Genomic DNA, 20,000 nt, shown 5'->3' with positions numbered 1-20,000 from the left:
TAGATTTAAGACTTTGTCTCTAACAAGACTAACAATATAATAAAATCTAGCTATTTTTAAATGTATCTTTTTTGAAATATTGGTCCTTAATCAACTGCACCTGTCCAGTTAAAACCTCAAGAAGGAGAATGTGAACTGCAATTTTTGCTTATTCTAACAATCATGGCCCAAAAGCATTACCATGCATATTGTACTGTACATGAAAGAACCTCTGAAAAGTAGTAACATATTCCTGTCTTTCTAAGCTCCCACAACACTGAACAAGAAAGAGTAATGAAGAGGTGCCTACCCTTTGTGCCCACATGATTAGGATTTGTGGTAACTTCCACCTGCAGACTTTGGGCATTCTCAGCAGGCTTGGGATCACCTGATGCCTGCTTTGATGTCACATCTGCATCAACATCTTTTAACACACCTTTGCGTATTAATTCTTCTCGTGTTGACCTAATTGAAATTTTTCTTTCAATTTCTACAAAGAAAACAAATTTTCGTGATGAATTATATACATAACTTCAATAAAATTGGTTTGATACTTTCTAGCCACATCAATTTGTTCAATAGTGGTGCCATATATCATAGCAAAAATTAACCTGCAAGTCAATAGCTATAGTGTGGTCAACTACATACAAAGACTTATTAAACCTTGCATATTTTCACTACTTTACAGACAACTTAACCAACATACTGTCTTAATGCTATCAATGGAAAGAAAAAAAATCCATTGTTTTAAAATCCATGAACTTTGCACACATGGATGAACTGTAAATAAATCACAAACTTTATTTATGACAGTTCTTTATCCACAAATAAACAGATTGATTTTTTAGCTGTGATTCATAAATCAGCCTTGGGCAACATTCACTATGAAAGTATCTCACCTTTGGCTGCCCTCTCGATCTTTTCACTCTTTTTCTTCCGTTTCCATTTCCAGGGTTTGAATATTTTCCCAAAGGAAGAGAACTTGCTTTTCCTCTCCGGTGGAGGAGTATGTTGTGTTGTGCTGCTCAGCGTGGCTGACTTCATCTCCCCATTCTTTTTCTTGTCTGCGAAAAATCAAATGCACTCTAATCAATATCAGTTTGTCATAATTTTCCTGCTGATGTAATTCCTGTCCTGCCCCAGATCTTAATTCAAAATCAATATACGACTAGAGAAATGACCGGCCGATGCAAACAGAAGGTAACACTGGCAATACTGAGTTCAGTCACTTCACTCCAGGTTATTTACAGCTTTCCACACAATAGTCTCTTTTTACTACACAAGCCTACTTCTTGTCATTCATCAAATCATAGTACACAGTATTCGGCTATTATAATGTAACTACTTCACAAGAGTATGGTCAGATCTTTGGATCGTGGGCAGTCTGACCACACAGCCTGAGTCACTGGATTCGCAGAACATAAACACACCGGAAAACATTCCACACTATAAACTCTCATGGTAAACAAAGTGAAAACATCAATGGAGAACCTGAATGTTCACGGAACACTTGAATGGGAAATAATTTAACACTTTATTGCTCCCAAGCAATCAGACCAATAACCATTATTATCAGGCTGAGAGTAATTACAATTGTTTACTACAAAGCAATCTGCTTTCTTCATTAGTATTGTGGATGATGTAGTATGGGCTGTATGAACGGATGTCAACTACATCAGAACAATGCAATATCAATGTAGAGAATTCATATCCTTAACTCGTGAAACCATGGATGATGTAAAATGAGCAGAATCCTTAAATTACTTGCTGTAATCAATTAAAATTAAATTCAAACATATTTCTTGGGTGCAAATATACTTGCTAACCATTAAAAGGCTACAATATTTATGTTTCAATATTACAAACTGTACTGTATAGTCCTTGCTTCATTGAAATTCTTGTTATATCACTTTTGGGTATTCATTATCATATAGAGAATAAGGGCTAAATCATGATATCATTGAATACTTGTATCCACAGCTCTGATTGTGTTGAATTTTAACTACACTGTAATAAATACATGTACACCATATCAAGAGTGTTTCAAGTATGACAGCACATTAATGCGGAGTGAAATCCTTTTATCAAGGGGACTCCCACTCTTTGAATTTCATAGAAACCCTTAAGGACATCTTTAGTTTACAACTTCCATTATATAAACAATGAACTATAAAAATTGTGCAATGTTTCAATCACTTTCAAATTCCCAAACCGTTATTCACTGAAGTACTATCCATGGAAGTCGTACAATTTTAGCAATCCAAACATTTATCCCGAAAAAAGTTATGTTACCTAGAAAGTGAATAAACCGAAGCATTTCTTCCACACAAAATTTGAAAGTGCAATTTCCAAGGCCTAAGAATGTTGTACATAAACTAGTAAAGACACTTTACAACTAATTAGCCAGTCATTTCCTGCTACCTTTGACCTCATTATCTATTATTAACACAGTGTTGCTCTAAATATGCTCTAGCTTTGACAATTAGTGCCAAATATACTTTATCTTCCTGTACTTTACAGTACATCGTCTTTTTAATGTTGCATGGTGCAAGTAACATCAAGTTCATGTCAAATTTCCTTTTACGATGGAATCCATTAACTTTCATTTAAGTCGCCAACATGGCGCAGCTAGAGGTAGGAGCTGATCCTTAGGTGGTGGGTTAGAATTCCATTGTAGGGCATGGAGAACTGCAATTTGGAGAAGACTGTATATACCATGATCCTGTGTTATAGTAGGTGTAGCAAGCATGGACCCCTCCCATCCCTTTTTTCCTCTATTGCTACATGCTACAGCATACTGGTAGGTCAAATAATTGTAGAATTACTCCTGAAGTCAATGTCAGCATGACATCAGATTTACTTTAAGCAAATCTTTAAAGTACATGTAGCATAAAACTTCTTGAACACACTGATCTTAACACTAAAACTAAACCTTTACTATATGCACTTCTAGCTGTCAACCAGATTTTCAAAGAATTATTGCAAAAGTTCATAATTTAAAAATCTCTCCGAAAATTGCTATTCAATGACCAGAGATCATGCATTATTAAAGATAACTTTAACTGGGGATATACACAAAGATCACGGCTTTCTTAGACTGTCCATCCCATTGTTTTCACTTCCGGAAGACTTCTCCCTGACATACTGAGGACAGATCAATACCCAATTTTTACCTGCCCATTAATTTTTCCAATATTTGCCTGCCTGATTAGAAGGCTTAGACAGGTAATGTTTGTCCTGTCATGTGTATTGATTACTTGGATGATATTGTAATGGCTACATGCAAGCATCTCTCTCTCTCTCCCCCCCTCTCTCTCTCCCCCCCCCCCCTCTCTCTCTCTTACATCCCCAACACACTTGCTTCAACTTCACCTGCATCATTTTCATTCAATACTATGAAGTGAAACCCCCACTTAGATATTTTGTGCAATAATTTAAACAACAATGACAAATTGATGATTCTGTTTAATGGCTTTGCTCTAAGCACTGATGAAAGACATTGTTAAAACTGAAAACTTTATGCAATTATACTCTATACAAAAGCCACTGGCACAAAGATCACATAGATGATAATGTGTGGCATTTATCATGGTAATAAAATGATATCTTGAAATGGACCACATGTTTTCAATCATTCTTACAAAAGAAATGTCCTCTATACAAACATTCAAAAACATCATAACAGTCTTATTGTTTTGTGTTTCTTAAGGTTTACCTGTTCATAAATGGCCTAAATACGATTATTCAAGGAATCAAGACACCTGTTGCCTGCAAATTCAACATTTAATAGATGTATTCTTGAACACCATTAGGTGTTCCATCTCTGAATAATAAAATTTGAAAGAAGTGTACCATGAAGATGAAATATATTCTAGTCTTACCAAGACATGGTAGCTATATCAATTCTAGTCTTATAGACCAACACAAAACAGACACATTCATTCTAGTCTTACCAAGACAAAACAAACACATCAATTCTAGTCTTACCAAGACAATACAGACACATCAACTCTAGTCTTACCAAGACAATACAGACACATCAACTCTAATCTTAACAAGACAAGACACATCAACTCTAATCTTACCAAGACAAGGCACATCAACTCTAATCTTACCAAGACAAGACACATCAACTCTAATCTTACCAAGACAAGATAGACACATCAACTCTAATCTTACCAAGACAAGACACATCAATTCTAATCTTACCAAGACAAGACAGATCAATTCTAGTCTTAGTTTACTAAGACAAGACAGATGGACACACAAACACCAATTCAAGTCTTACCAAGAAAAGAAAGATGAATGCACAGATCAATGGATTGAAGATATATCCTGGACATTGTGATATATGTGACCCATGTATAGGCAACACAAAGACCATAATTTTTTCAAAGGCATGTTGTCTAGAATATCTTCCAATTATCAAGAGATTTTTCAGACAAACATGTATTTGCATGCAATTTGTGTCACTTAAAATTACTATCCACTTACATATAATTCAATTAGAATGTACTATAACATGCCTTTCTCAGGGAAATCAAATCATTTTGAAACTCTACTTGACTTTGACAAGCACATCTAACTTTCTAATAATTTAGTTCTAAGGGAAAATGAACTAGAAAATGCATTATCAGACCCAGTTTGTGTGTTTGATCAGTATGTATATTCTATAAACAATGGGTCAATGACCTCTAGGCTATAATAAGCTCTGTCCTAATGATAAAACACATACAAATAAAAATATAACTTCATCTCTACCCTTTGGTCAAAGTCAGCTATAAGGCAGTTTTCTTCTCTAAGGTTTCAAGCACTTGAACAATATATTTTTCTTTACAAGTAAACAAAACTAGGCATATTACTGAAGGTATTTGTACAAATTCCAGATAATCCAAAATCTCTGTAATAAAGAAAATCTTTTTTTTCCTTCTAATTTTTTAAACTTATACACAGAATCTTTTCTAAATTCATGCTCAAATTAAAGTATTCGGTAATAATTATTATGATATTAAAGTATTCAGTAATTATGATATTTAAGTATTACATACAAGTTCCTTGATCTTTCTATCGTGTATGATGGACATAACAAACACCTGCCAATAAGGAACAGTAGAAAGCTTAAAACTCATCTAATTGTCTTTTTTTTCCTTAACAAAATGATAGGAAGGGTGCAACTAGAATGAATCACAATTGCTTCACACATTCTCCAAAGATGGCATGTCTAATCATGACACACCCATCTACAAATTCACCACATAGTACCTCAATGAATGTTAGTTGAAAGGGGAGGGGGATATCATGCAATTGGATCTTGTCTATTAGAAGGGGATACATCAATTCTGGTGTCCTTGTTGACATGGCTATCATGGTCTCCAAACCACATTCCAGAATTTAAAAGCACACAAATTAATGTACAGAATATTTAATCTACAAAAATTCCTCTGATTACTCCTTATCCCAACACTATCTTCCTCATTTATTTGTTCAGACATATCACAGTACAGAGCAGTGTCCTCCTTGAGGAGATAAAACAATATCAGCCTTTTACACCTGAGGCTTACTATTTCTGTTCCACACTCAGATCCTCCCCCAACACATAGCCCCAATCCTTGGAACATTTACCATGTCTACCCGAGATTTATGTACTGTCCTTTCTCGAAACATGAAGCTACCCGTTCACCTTTATAACCATCATCATTTGACATATTATCTATCTGGCATTAATTACCCAGAAATAGTCTGTGGTGTCATTTCTCTCTGTGCGCTTGGTCAACATCACGCGATGGATACAGACCTAGCATTATCTAGCCCTCTAATCTCACCATGCATAAATATTTGCATAGCCTTCGACTAACCACTCTTTGTTGACTGTGGGCATTGAGATTTTATCCTTTCACAATCGTAATTCTTACAATGCACGAGACAAATTTTTAAGATACCAAAAATTCATATTTTAAAAAATCAGACCTTGGTTTGATACCAATATCCACCATTTTAAGGTTTGATTGAATATTCAACAATTCAGGTTGGATTCAATACAACAGTCTATAGCACTCAACCATCTACAAATTCAAAGTTTGGTTCAGCTCAACAATTCACATAGAGAGGGTTTGATTCAATACAACAATCCACCAAAAAGGACACCTCTCAGTTCAATACTGGCGGGTCAAATGTGGTGTTTGGTTTCATACATCAGTCCACCAATACTATGGTTCAAACTCAATACTCCATCACTACTATGGTTCAATACACAAGTCCACAAATATGGAACTTGGTCATGACAATAGTTCACCAAAGGTAGGTTTTGATTCAGTAAAGCCCCGAGCAGTCAACTAAATTGCTAGGTTTGGTTGGTTCAACACTAAAATCCACCTTTTCAAACTGTGCATGAATCCTACAATCCATCAATACAGGTTCGAGTTCAATATGACAACCAAACAACATAGGATATTTTTCATTACAATAGTCCAAAAGCTTTAAAATGATATGTGGTGCAATACAAGAATCATTGAATACTGAGCTTGCCAGGTTCAGTTCAACAATCCACCAATAATGAATTTGATTCAATCGATCTATTCTAGAGTTTGGTTCATTCACACCCAAAATTCACCCAGTAGTGGGTATGTTTCCAATGAAATAGGTCAACAATCCACTGAAATAATATGGTCCAATACAACAATCCACTGAAATAATATGGTCCAATACAACAATCCACTGGAATTGGTATGGGTCAATACATCAATTCACCAAATAAGTATGGTTCAATACAACAATCCACTGGAATAATATGGTTCAATAACAATCCATAGGAATAACATGGGTCAATACAACAATCCACTGGAATAATATGAGTCAATACAACAATCCAATGGAATAATATGGGTCAATACAACAATCCAATGGAGTAGGTCTGTTTCAACACAAAAGTGCACTAATAGGAATAAACAAATGTGGGGTTTGGATTAATACAACAATCCACCCATACTACATGCAAGGTCATATGTAGGCTGCAATAATGTAGCCCTCTCTGATTTTTTTTTTTTTTTTTTTTTTTTTTAAGGGAGAGGGCTACAACTCCTTAGGATCTCCGTAATGGTGCAAATGCGGGAGTGATTCACTCCCGCAACATTTGCGCTCATTCTAAACATTTCCTGACTTTCTTTACGTAAATAAAATGATATTCTATGTTTCTTAGTCAATATATAAATTTACAACCTGCAACTTAAGATTTGTGAGGCTCTATTCTACCGTTTTCAACAATTTCGATCAATTCCAATTTCTCGATTCATATTTGTGCACCATGTTTGATGTACTGAAGTTTCAACTTCCGATTGTCAAGTCATTTGCATATGCCATATAAGGTAGTATTTACATCAATGGACAAGTATGGAGGCGAAAGCTATTTCATCGGTATTGAAAAGGTTTGAATTTAATATCAAGTTAAAAACCAAACAGTAGAGTGTAAATTCTTTCTGTAACAATATGATTTTCCTTTCTTTGTCCAAGTGGCTCGAGTAACTACATTTTCGCGCTGATTGTCAATGTTTAGGTTTTTCATTAGATCCACCTACGAGATCTCGCGATAACAAGCATGGCAGAGCAGACGAAGAATTTTGCATGCTGTACATTATATCTAATGAAAAACACCTTTATCAGACATGCCCGAGCACAAAGTTGGTACTCCTTTTGGTGTAAACAACATTTGGGACTAATACACAGTTTATTATCGGTTATTCATAAAATTATTTTGCACCATTACGGAGATCCTATGGAATTGTAGCCCTATCCCGAAAACGTCAGAAAAAAAAAAAATGGATAGGGCTACATTATTGCAGCTAGGTCATATGCAACATTTCTGACATTTTTTCTAACACTAATTTTTCATATCCTTGATGTAAGAGTTCTTGTATGATTTCTCAAATAGGTTTAAAGTTTATCTTCTAGTAGTATCATTATACTTGGCATGTTGGCCTGGTTAGCTCAGTGGTAATATCATGTAACTAGTAATGCAAGGGTCCAGGGTTTGATCTTGGTTTTCACTTGCCACAACCAGGGACTTCTCAAATAACTCTAAAAACAGACCTTGTAATATATCCCAAGTATTTTTGTAGAAACAATATAAGATGCAAGTGAATTATACCTGAAATGTCACAAAAAATCCTGTAATTGAGAAAAAGTGCACATGTCCTTAATCCAGTTATACATGCACTGTAACAACACTTCACCAACATTGGTTTGGTTCAATACAGCTACCAATAAACACGGGTTTGTTCAATAGGTGGACTAGTATTACAAATTAAAATAGCACATCTTACATTTCCAGGTTTTCTGAATGAATCATATGGTAATCCAGGCTGTAGAGAAAGTGTTAACAACAACCAATCCTATAGTTCATAACCCTCAGCAACCACCAGGTATTAATACTGCCTGTACCCAAATCCACACCAAACAATTCTGAAGTAACTCAAAATCTTTATATAATTGCCCTATTCAAAGAATATTTGTAATTGACCATTCTGAGCCAAACTTTTCGTCTATGCAATACTTAATTTAAGTACCCAATATTACCCTCAAAGAACCACACGCCAGCATTGTTATATAGCCAAAGATGTCAATGTTTTACTTCAAGTGGTATATATGTGAGACTCAGTACAAAAGCTAACCAAATTTTTTTCTTATTTCTCTACATTATATTTTTCACATAATCATAGAAATTACACAACACCCATTGAAAGTTTAACCGGCATCATCAGGGTTTGACACTAAGGCACGTCCGACCGACCGAGTCTACTAAATGATAGGTCCGGTCGGGTAAAATGTTGATTTACTAGTCCGACTGGTCGTGTTTGAAAAATAAAAAAATTTAAGAAACTTTACTTTAAATCATAAGATATTTTATTCTTAAAAAAAAATAACTGTAAAGAGTTTGCGAGCAATATTGAACCGCATGATGACATAATCTCTATTTTTAGGTCTAATAAGTCGATCGCGGTCGGAAGTGATGTTCTACAACATCTACACAATTTTAATGTGTGTAAAGTTATGTTTTGGTTAAATAGAATTATTGAATTCATTTTCATTAAAAAAAAAACCAGTTCATTTGAATTGAATATACATGTAAGAAAGTGTTTATCAAATTAATGAAATACGTCGTAAACAGCAATTTTTTGGTGTTTACATATGTGCTGGAATGTCTATATTCAAATACGAATTCTCGTCCTCAAGGAAAGCAAAAGATGTCCCAAGAAAGAGAAAAAAGGAAAACGCTGGGAAGAAACAAAGCATGGCTTATGAAATAGAAATTTTAAAAAAATATTGAGGTCATTTTATTCTAAATGGATTAAAGAATTTCCGTGCCAGTAAGAATTTAAAGAAACTGAAAATATGTTTGAAAGTAATAGCATCAAATTGAATGACGAGACTAAAGATTTTTTTTGAGACAATTAAATGCATTTTAGTTCAAACTTAATGTTTGTCATTTAAATTAAATATTTAGATATGGAGAATCTATCAGATTTTTTCTGGAAAGTTGGTCAGGGCTAGTGAATGTAAGGTCAGGTCTAGCAAAAATCATTTGAAGTAGCCCAATTGGTCTAGTGCTCAAAAAAGTTAATGTTAAACCCTGATCATACAATATATATCAACTCTACACTGCTACTAAACTGGAATTTCATGTCATATAGTATTGTACTTTGGATTAAACTTTATAAAAACAGAAATCCACAGGATTTTTCAGGAGTACTAAGCAACATTTAATAAATTTCATATTAAAGGCTAATTAATGACAAACATGAGTTAGGATGTGGCATAAATTGCAATTGATTGATAATAAATCTAAATACAGCTAATCATCTACACATTTTCTGAAGTAAAGACTTAGAATTGAGACTTCTTAATCAATATACTCTGCACTTAATTACTAGCCAGAGCAGTCCAGATCGTGAAATATTTCAACTGTTTATAAAAATTCAACATTTCTAAATATGTTCTCGGGAATTTGATCTTCATTGAAACCTTTTTTTAACACAGAAAATATCAGCGTTAAAAATTCTGAAAACTTCCTAAAAATTGAAAAATATCTTGTACATAAACACATTTAGAAAACCATGTTTAAGCCATGCCTTAGGACTATAACGACATGACAAATAGCTACCTGCCTGCTCTTTAAAACTACACATTCATTAACGTCTTGAAGACTAGTCCTATACACAAATCATATCTTTAAATTCATATGCTTTTTAAAGTTCACCAGGTTGAATTCATTAGGATTCCAGGTCAGGATTCTCACCATAATAAAAGTTTAAACAAACAAAGATTTTTTTCTTTGAAAAAAATTGGAAGAACAATTTACCTTTTTTCTTTCTTCGCAATCTCATCATTTATAAAAATTAAACTCCAATTAACAAAGTATAATCCAGGTAAACAGCAGATGGTCACAAGTCCTGCACAACAATTTGAAATGTTCCAGTTGACTGAGAGCAGGGAAATCCAAGAGGAATCTGTAATAACTATATTCTAGTCATACGTTTCACAGCTCAGTGGCTCGAGCACAATCCTAGTGTCACAAATACCATAGCTAGATAGAAAACTGATCCCTGGGGCAAACCTGACTGTCACTGGTCCATGTGACACAAAACTTTAAATATGTAAGATACATATTATTTCAACTCTGTTTACAACCCCCTTGTTTATCACTGGTTAATACCTGGTGTATATTTAGGTCACAAAGATGTTTTGTGGGCCTGCATGCAGTGTGCCTCCCCTGACTACACTACACCAAGCAATGAGCCGATACTTCATTCCTCTGGTCCATGCATTGAATTACTATAGGTAAGTAGTATGAATCACATTTCTGGAGATTAAATTGCTTATTGCTTTTTGTTCAAAAGTATTTTTCCATAAATTACCTCTGGTAAGTATTGAAAATTACATGGTGTGTATTGTTTTTGAAATAATAAGAGTAATGCTATCTTTTTAAGATGACTATAACCCTGATCCTTTCATTAAACTGGGTGTAGTCCAATATCCCTGGTTGATACTAAAAGTTAAACTATGTGCTTTCACCCCAATAAAATAAAACAAGAGGCCCACAGACCTTAAGGGTCACCTGAGTAGTAGTTAAAAGTATCACTAGACCCAAGTGCTATGAAATCTAGAATAATTTTCCTTTTCTGCATATCTAAGCTACATGTAATATTATTCTAACATTCAGTAGCAATATAAAACAAGGAAACACAAAGCCCTCTGAGAGTGCCCCTACTGATGAATTTATTATTTACATAATATATGTTGTATATTAATACTACCCAGTATATGACTGTTTTGGACTCATCCCAGTCAGAATCCTGGGGTTATGAAATTCACAATTTTGGTACATCCATTTCTGCTTATCCTAAATATATGCATTTATTTTTGTTTTACCATATCAGCAAAATTAAAGAAGTCTTTTAAATGATAAAGAAAATAAGCAGTGATCTTTTGGCCCCAACCAGGAACCAAAACCCCTTCCGTGTTCTACCTGACTATTCATTAGTCTTTTTTTTTACAGATGTTGTAAAGAAGATTTTTGCAAATTGGTCAAATTTTGGCAGCTTTTGCCCCATCCCAGGCCCCGAAAGTGCAGGAGTACCAATATGGCAATATCTATAATTTAAGACCTGCTTGTCCTAAAGATCCTTCATACCAAAATTGAAAAGAATTAATTGAAATAGTAATTATAAAGAAGTTACATGTATGTTATTAATATTTATGAATCAAGGAATGTATAACACATCAGTAATTGGGAATGATCTTCATGTACATAGCACAAACTATTATTGAAAAGGCTTCAAAAACTGTTTACAATCATACACATTTAATTTTGATTATAAAAACCACCTCAAATTTCTTGATTTTCTGCCTGCAAATTTCCGCTGCTAGGATCCCCGTGTATATACAGGAATGCCCACAGACCCACAAAAGTGGCAGCATAAGGCGGTGGCTATAAATAGCCACCAGAATATGTAAACCAACAAATAGAAAACTGTGGCCTTTTAACATGTTTAAAATATGTCTTCAATTTGCACTGTACTTGATACCTCTTTCGAGACTTTCATATATGTCACATATTTCGGCAACAATAAAGTGTCATGAATGATTAATTAATCATACGTTACACTATAAGCCTTGTAAAAAAAATTGATAATAATTAAGACCAACTTTACAACACCTATCCAAATTACATAATCTAGTGCATACAAATCTGCATAAATTTTAAATAATTTTGATCTGGGATCTGATATTCAGCTTCTAGTGTACACATTAGTCTCCTGAACTCAGATGTCTATAGAGTCCCGATATACAGCTGAGCAGTACGTATACAGTACAACAATGCTGTATAGTGTTACAATCTAGGTTTTCACAAAACATTTTAACTTTGTCGAATGAATATTGAAAGAGCATTCATTATAAACACAACGACGGTGTGTAATATATTTCATAAAATTTACTTCCATTTATTTAACAGATCAAGAAAATGGACAGCTAATAGTTTTTGTTTCAAATGACTGTAAGATTAAAAAAATATATCCAAATTTATCTGCAATTTAAAATCCTTTATGTGATATTGTATCTGAGATTTTACTTCTAAATCACAAAGGTATGCATTTAGTAAAAGACTATAGACACTAAATTTTTTATACATATGAAAGGTAGTACACAGTTACTAGACTCTTTAAGGTCTGATCTGAAAGACCAGTGACTCACTTTTAAATGCCGAGCACATGGAAAAGGAGCAGTCGTTACTTAATTTTACATCTTAGCTTTGACACCACCCTGGTACACACTGGACTTGAACCCATGATACCCTAGTCACAAAGCAAAAGCTTTAACCACTGAGTCACCAGGACAATAAAATTCACTTAAATTTTCATCATTATCAAAACAAGCTGTTTGAAATTCCAAACTGTCATCTGCTAATCAATCGATTACTTGATGCAAGAATGTAGGGAACTTTGGCCTAATTTTGTGGACTGTAATAATTTTTGTGCTTTAATTCTTTTTTTTCCACAGCACTGCCAGCTGAGCTCCTTTTAATACAGAAAAATGGTTAAAACCTGTGTAAAATCATTGTGGTTGCCAGGTCTGTCAAATTAACCCAATGGGTATGTGATCCATCATAATTTAAAAATCAAATTGAGTAAAGAAAAGTTATACAAGCAATATAATGTTAAATAGGCCTGCAAACAAACTTTCTTAATTCTAGCATATTATATCACAAAAGGTGTAAAACAAAAATTATATTTGTACTAATCTAATGTGAGTAATATACAGAATAACCAGGATTGCTTTCTCATTCTGATTGATTGAATTTGTTAGTCTGCTTATTTCTTTGTTTTGCATCCCTTCGAGAATTTTTCACACATATTGAGATGTCACCAGAGTTGTGGGTGAAGTACCAAGTATTTAGATCTGTGCTTATAGTACTCAGGGCTGTAGCAGTGAGGGTTCTTTTACATGCCAACACCTGCTGCGACATGGGACCTCCCTTTTTAAGGTCATATCCAAAAGACCTGTGATTCTCACTTCTAAATGTTTGGCGAAGAGGGCATCACTACCTATGTAAAGTATTACGTTTGATGCAGCCATGGCATGAACAGGTCTCAAACTCACGGATAAGAATTGACAATAGGGAACTAGTTTGCAAAGCTGATGACCCCTAGTGCTATGGTTTTCTTTAAATTTTCAACTTACATACAATACTCATATACTCACATCCCCCTAATATCATTACATTATCCTCTCTGGAACTTGTTGCAAAAGGATGATAATGTAAATCTGTGAAGTGAATCATTACATTTTCAAGAATACAGCACTATAATGACAAGGTGGTTGTATAATGTACTTTAAATAGCCTGTCAATCAACACAATGTCATTATAGAACTGCATTTTCAAAATATAATCATGGTTATGATGAACATTTTCAAAACTTTCACCAGGTTGACAACACAAAGCTATGATGACTAATTTCCCTAACACTACACGTCTTTAAAAATTTATTTAAAGTAAAACATGCAGTTTCAAATAAAAATGTGCAACAATATCAAGAGAGTTGGAATTCTACTGTAGTTCAAATAAATATCATAAATGATTCATGGGAAAGCCGGAGAAATGTTTCAAGGTACTGAAAACACATCCAGTATATAATTCACTCTTAGTAGATGAGAACAACGCTCACCTTTGGAGCAAGACAACTGTCATTCTTTATAGATTTTACATAAATTTTCCAATAAAAAGAAAATGTAAGCAAAGTTTGCATCATGAAATGATTATCCTTTACACTAAAATGTTGTTTAGGCATTGCTTCCACACATTAAGTCTACAGTAGACAAGGATTACTGCTGCCTGTCTTGCACTTAAGATGTATAATTTACAATGAAATTGAGTATTTTGGGGGTTATTTTCTAATAGAACACCTTCTAAACATGCAACACAATCATGTCTACCCAGACAAAACAATTTTCTAATGAATTATGTTAGAACTGTCAAGTGATTTAACGTTCCCATATGATTGTATTAATTGAATTCTAATATCATCCTCTGTTCAGTTGCTCACACCAGATTTTCAGCTTTAACACTGTACGTTTGCTTTCATATAATATGCCTTCTCTTAATGACAGGATGAGGGATTTGGAGAAAAAAATCTCCTTAACAGCCTTAATTGGATCCAACATATTCACACAAATTTAGTTAACAAATATACATTATCATGTGATGCTTTGACCTGAAGTTAATATACATTATATGAAACTGAGGGTCTCTCAAGTAGATTATTTCAAGTCTTAATTTCCATTTCATCATTAATTCATTTTGGCAATGAAGGGTTAGAAATTTTCCATTTAGCTTCTGTAGTAGAAATCCACTAAATCAGAAACTCATGGGAAATATTCCAATTAACACTCTTATGCAGTTGAAACTGTTTTAAAAATACTGTGCATGCTTCAGTATGAATACATCAACTACTGAAGAGAGACAAAGAGAGACAACTCTTGTCAACAACTTTACACAGTGTAGAGTTCTGCAAAGCATGTGTATTTGCTTACAATCATTCCATATGAATTTTGCATGGATGTTTCTGCAATTTTTTTTTATATAATTGCTGAAGATTAAATTATATCTATGTTGAAATTTGAAAAAAAAAAAAAACAACCCCTGAACAAAGGTGATACCCCTACAGAAGATTGCATAGAGTGTACAAAAACGTTAAATTTAACAGTATGATGCTGTAGGATAACTTTTAAAATTTGGTTGTGTTTGGAAGACGGGTTATGATGCCCCCACAATCCATTTAGGCTGTATTGGCCATATTTTTCTGATCCAATACAATATAATATCTAATATTCTCATGATATACAATACATGGATTTATTTCACTCATTTAAATTTCCCACTTAGAAGATTACAATAAACAACAAAATGGGTTTTGAATTTATTTTTTCCCCCAATTTAGCATAACATTATTCCATGGATTTGTCTTTAATATAACACAATTAAATCATCAAACTGAATAATATCCAAATTCAGTGTTCATAACTGAAAAAACAAGAGTACTGCAAATGGTACAACATACGCCTGTTAACCCTTCAGTGCAATATCTGTATTTATTATATAGCTAATAAATAGTCTAATATAAAATCTGCGTAAAATCTACAGAATGTTAGCGTTCAATATCCTGAGAATTTATTGAACGCTAACTTTACATTGCGTAAATTGTATGCGCCCGAAACATTCCGAGTATGAGCGTTCAATATTGACGTTATCGTAACGACGTAAACAAGCAAAAATGGCAGACGACGGTCCTCCGAATTTGACAGAGCCGGTATTTGATATTTACTTAAGCATTATGTTTTACTGTACATAAATTATGATGTCCCCATTTACAAAATCAGTTTGCTTCATGCATTAATGACGGGTTAAATATTGAACAGTTAAGAAATGCATGCTGTTATTGCACACTGGCAATATTGATGAATTCTCGTCTGTTTTGGAGAAGTTTGAGTGAAAATGGATATAACTTAACAACCAAATACTTTAGCTATATAATAAAAGGGTTATTGAACTTATATAGGTGAATATTGGCACTTGTTGGCTGTCAAAATGCACTCGCAAGCTCGTGCATTTTCACAGCCAACTCGTGCCAATATTCATCGATATAAGTTCAATAACCCTATACTATGTGAGAAAAAGTCCAGAAAACTATTTGACTGACTTTTAGCCCTAAAGTAGGTCACGGTGCACCAATCAAGTTGAATTGTGAACTGATTATGTATTTCTCTGAGAGGGAAGTTGTGACAAAATTTCAGAGCAATACCCAATCTAATTAAAACTAGCTGTTTTGAATCCGCTACCGCTTCTCCAACTTTGTGTAGCAACATAACAATAACGGAGTGGATCAAAAGATTGGGTAATATACCTGTATTCTCAAAATGAAAAAAAGTCTGGAAAATGAAAACAAGGATTTTTGTACTAAGTGATACTACAACCTTGACCTTGAAAAAAAGGCTTCCTCCATTTGGCATGAGGAGTATGTGTACCAAGTTTGATGGTCCTAGCCCCAATAGTTCTACCTGTATTCTGCCAACAAAGTTTTCCTATGCTATGACCTTGAAAAACAATAAGCATTTTCCTCTCATCGTGGTGATTAAATGTACCAAGCTGTAAGATCCTAGCTCTGACAGTTCTGAGTCTGTATTCTGCCTACAAGGTTTGCCTATTAACCGATACTATGACCTTTGACTGTGAAAAACATTAAGCATCTTCCTGTCATCATGTTAATTAATTGTACCAAGTTGTAAGATCCTAGCCCAAATAGTTTGGTCTGTATTCTGCCTACAAGGTTTTCTTATTAACTGATACAACCTTGACCTTTGATCTCTGGCCTTGAAAAACAGTAGGCATCTTCCTCTCATCACAGTGATTAAACGTACCAAATGGGAGATCCTAGCTCCAATACTTCAATCTGTATTCTAAGGTTTTCCTATTAATGAATACTGAAACCTTGACCTTTGACCACTGAAAAACAATAATAGGCATCTTCCTCTCATCATGGTGATCAAATGTAACCAGTCGTAAGATCCTGAAGCTTATACGGTTCATTTTTGCTTTGCCTACAAGGTCCGGACATACTGATGATGCTATACCATAATACATCCCGTCTTTGATGGGCGTATAAAAAGCATAAGCTACTGAGAGCTGTTCAGTCAATGGGAATATCAAATTCAAGTTGCCAATTAGCCATAAAATTGTTCTTTTTATATTGTTAAAAAACTTATCAGTACAAAGAACTCTCTGTCACCAATATTGCAGTTTTCATATGAGCAAAACTGTCATCGTTATTCATTTTTGTCCATTAGTTTTGGTATGTGGTGAAGTTTAAAATACATGAACAAATAACACTGCTGAGCAGTGCTTCAAAATAGGCGAAGTATTTTTAATATTCATTTGCCAGTCAAAAATTTCTGTACACTGTTTTCCCTTGCAGTAATGATCTCACAACATTTAATTCCCGACTCTGTATTGGGCACCCTTTGATATCGGATACTGCTAGACAGCTACTGCTGCTAAATACTGGTATGTATTGATATACAATGTATTATTAACCTCTACCATCCATTATCATGATTATGTCAGTCAATATATATTTTGTTGTTTTGAAAGTAAAACAAGAAAGAGATGAATCAAAATATGTACCGTACATGGTAAATGAGTTACAAAACATAAAAATCTTAACAAAAATGAATATGCACTGCCATAGAATCCTCTTTAATATAAAAGTTCTAGCTTGAAAATTTATGGGAAGAGTTAGATGGAGAAAGCATGTACCCTAAATGCACAATTTCACAAAAAATTCTGAAACTTTCCTTATGGTGAGAAATTTGCAAATAATAAAAATTCTGAAAATTTCTATGACAAACTTTAACATACATGTATATACTAATATCCCATTTAGTTTATAGTATAAAAATTTCAGCTTTCTGTATAAATGGTTAGTCAGACAAATCATGTTTCTTGCATGCATATATATATTTCACCCAAAAATGACAATGCTTATCATTGTGTTACTTGTTAAAAATTTCATAACAATCAAAGTCCTGACAACATGAACAACCATGGACCAGAAAATATTTTCTTATTCAGAAGTAGTTTGATACATGACCTTTTATCCTGTAACCTAACAATCCATAGGGGTCATCTTCTCCTTAGGTGGTTCCAGTGTACTAAATATGAAATCTATTCAACAAATGGTTTTCAAAGTACTGAGCAGACAAAATTTCCTTACATGTAGAAAAGTTTGACCTCTGACTTTTGACCTTCTGATCTAAAATATCTACTTCTTCAAGTTTACATGCAGATCAAGTTTGATGTATTTAGCAAATAGTTCTCAAAATATTGAGCAGACAATGTTTTCTTATGTACAGAGTAGTTTAACCTTGATCTTTGACCTCAAAATCAATAGGGGTCATCTAATTCTTAAGTAGTAATAGCATACCAAGTTTGATGTCTATCATGCAAAGGGTTCTAAAAATACTGAGTGGACAATATTTTCTTATGCCCAGAGTAGTTTGACCTCTGACCTTTGACCATGTGACCAAAACATCGATGGGGATCATCTATTCTTCAAGACCTACAAGCATACCAAGTTTATTGTTTGTCAAGCAAAGGGTTACCAAAATATTGGAGGGCTCAACATCTGTGGCCGTTAGGTCATCAAAAACAATCTGAAACTGCTTTTGACGACCTAAAATTGAGTCACTACAATTCGTCTAACTGATGACCTGCAATTTTACTACAATACACATAAAAGGACTCTCATTTAAAAGCAATTATCATGTCATTAAAGTAGCTCAAATTGTGCACTTATAAATTCTTTGTTAATTAGTTATAGTGCAATGTATATGTTAGGAAGCCCATGGTTTCTGGTCTGATTCAGGTCCAGAACATTACCAAATTTTAAAATTTCCAATATTCTGTCGCCATGGGATGCAGTATGGCCTTGTACTTAGACCTCGATCATGGCCCTAAATCTATATAACCATCTTTCTTTCAAAGCAACTATCTTTTTACAAAACATGAAAGCTTTAATTTGAACTATTCAAGGCATTGTGTGACATATGTACCAAATATGTGATTTCTAAGAAGCACAATATCAAATTCATTCACTGAATTAATAATAAGTTGCAATTGGAATTTTTCTTCAGATTGAATTAAAGTAAACACTAACATTTCTTTACAAACTAAGGTGGTTTTTAGATAATTAAGGTGGTTTTTAGATAATTAAGGGTAAAAATCAAGATTGGAATATTTCACCTCCTCATTCAGTAATGTTTTATAACAAAACAATCCAGCACACACTAACATGGCATGTACACAATGACATTTAAGCCCCCTCATTTAAGACCCTTGGTTTTCCTGTGAGTCACAACTCTAAATACATATATACTGTGGCTGAACAGTACATTTACTTAACTACCAATTAAACCATGTCAATTCTGTGCTTTAACACTCAACTTTCATATCTTTAAATCATAGAATTTTATTTTGCATCTTAGAAAAAATTGACACTTATCATTTAAAATTCATAACTTCTACAATATTGCCATCACAGAGTACTTTCTTAAATCAAGCACTTCAATATTCTTATCTCATCCATACTTAATAGAAAATGGTTGTAAATTCATTACATAGGAGAAGTAGAATTGATAATTAATGCCTGCTAAGATCTGGCCCCTGAATATATTAACATGTATTACGACCTCAGCGATATTCTATCATAGTATTAAATACTGATCAAAGCGAGTGGCAATTAATTGACAATAATCAGAGTTTAATAAATGATCTGAAAATGAATAAATGATAAAAGATTTGCTTAATCATATTTCTGAATACTATTACCAGTATACAAAAAAGACATACAACAGCAAGCAGAATTAACTATACTTCTTAAATATATATTTAATAGATGAAATATTATCCTCACACTTAT

General features: G+C 33.7%; 1 protein-coding gene across 2 annotated transcripts in view; it reads right to left on the bottom strand.

Annotated features, from left to right (window-relative positions):
* The window catches only part of LOC125671952 (phosphatase and actin regulator 4B-like), a 50,866-nt gene that overhangs the window by 24,394 nt on the left and 6,472 nt on the right, over positions 1-20,000 (bottom strand). Inside the window, exons 1-3 of one of the 2 annotated variants that reach the window (XM_048907950.2) lie at positions 10,331-13,020; positions 879-1,043; positions 290-469 (exon numbers count right to left, since the gene is read on the bottom strand). In XM_048907950.2, the coding sequence (XP_048763907.2) occupies positions 290-469; positions 879-1,043; positions 10,331-10,358 (373 nt within the window). In that variant the 5' untranslated portion in view covers positions 10,359-13,020. Of the gene's footprint in view, positions 1-289; positions 470-878; positions 1,044-10,330; positions 13,021-20,000 lie in introns of those variants that run through there. The other variant, XM_048907949.2, reaches the window with a different exon arrangement.

The sequence above is a fragment of the Ostrea edulis genome, chromosome 4, assembly GCF_947568905.1.
Source record: "Ostrea edulis chromosome 4, xbOstEdul1.1, whole genome shotgun sequence".
Lineage (NCBI taxonomy): Eukaryota > Metazoa > Mollusca > Bivalvia > Ostreida > Ostreidae > Ostrea > Ostrea edulis.
This window is presented reverse-complemented; position numbering and strand designations above follow the sequence as displayed.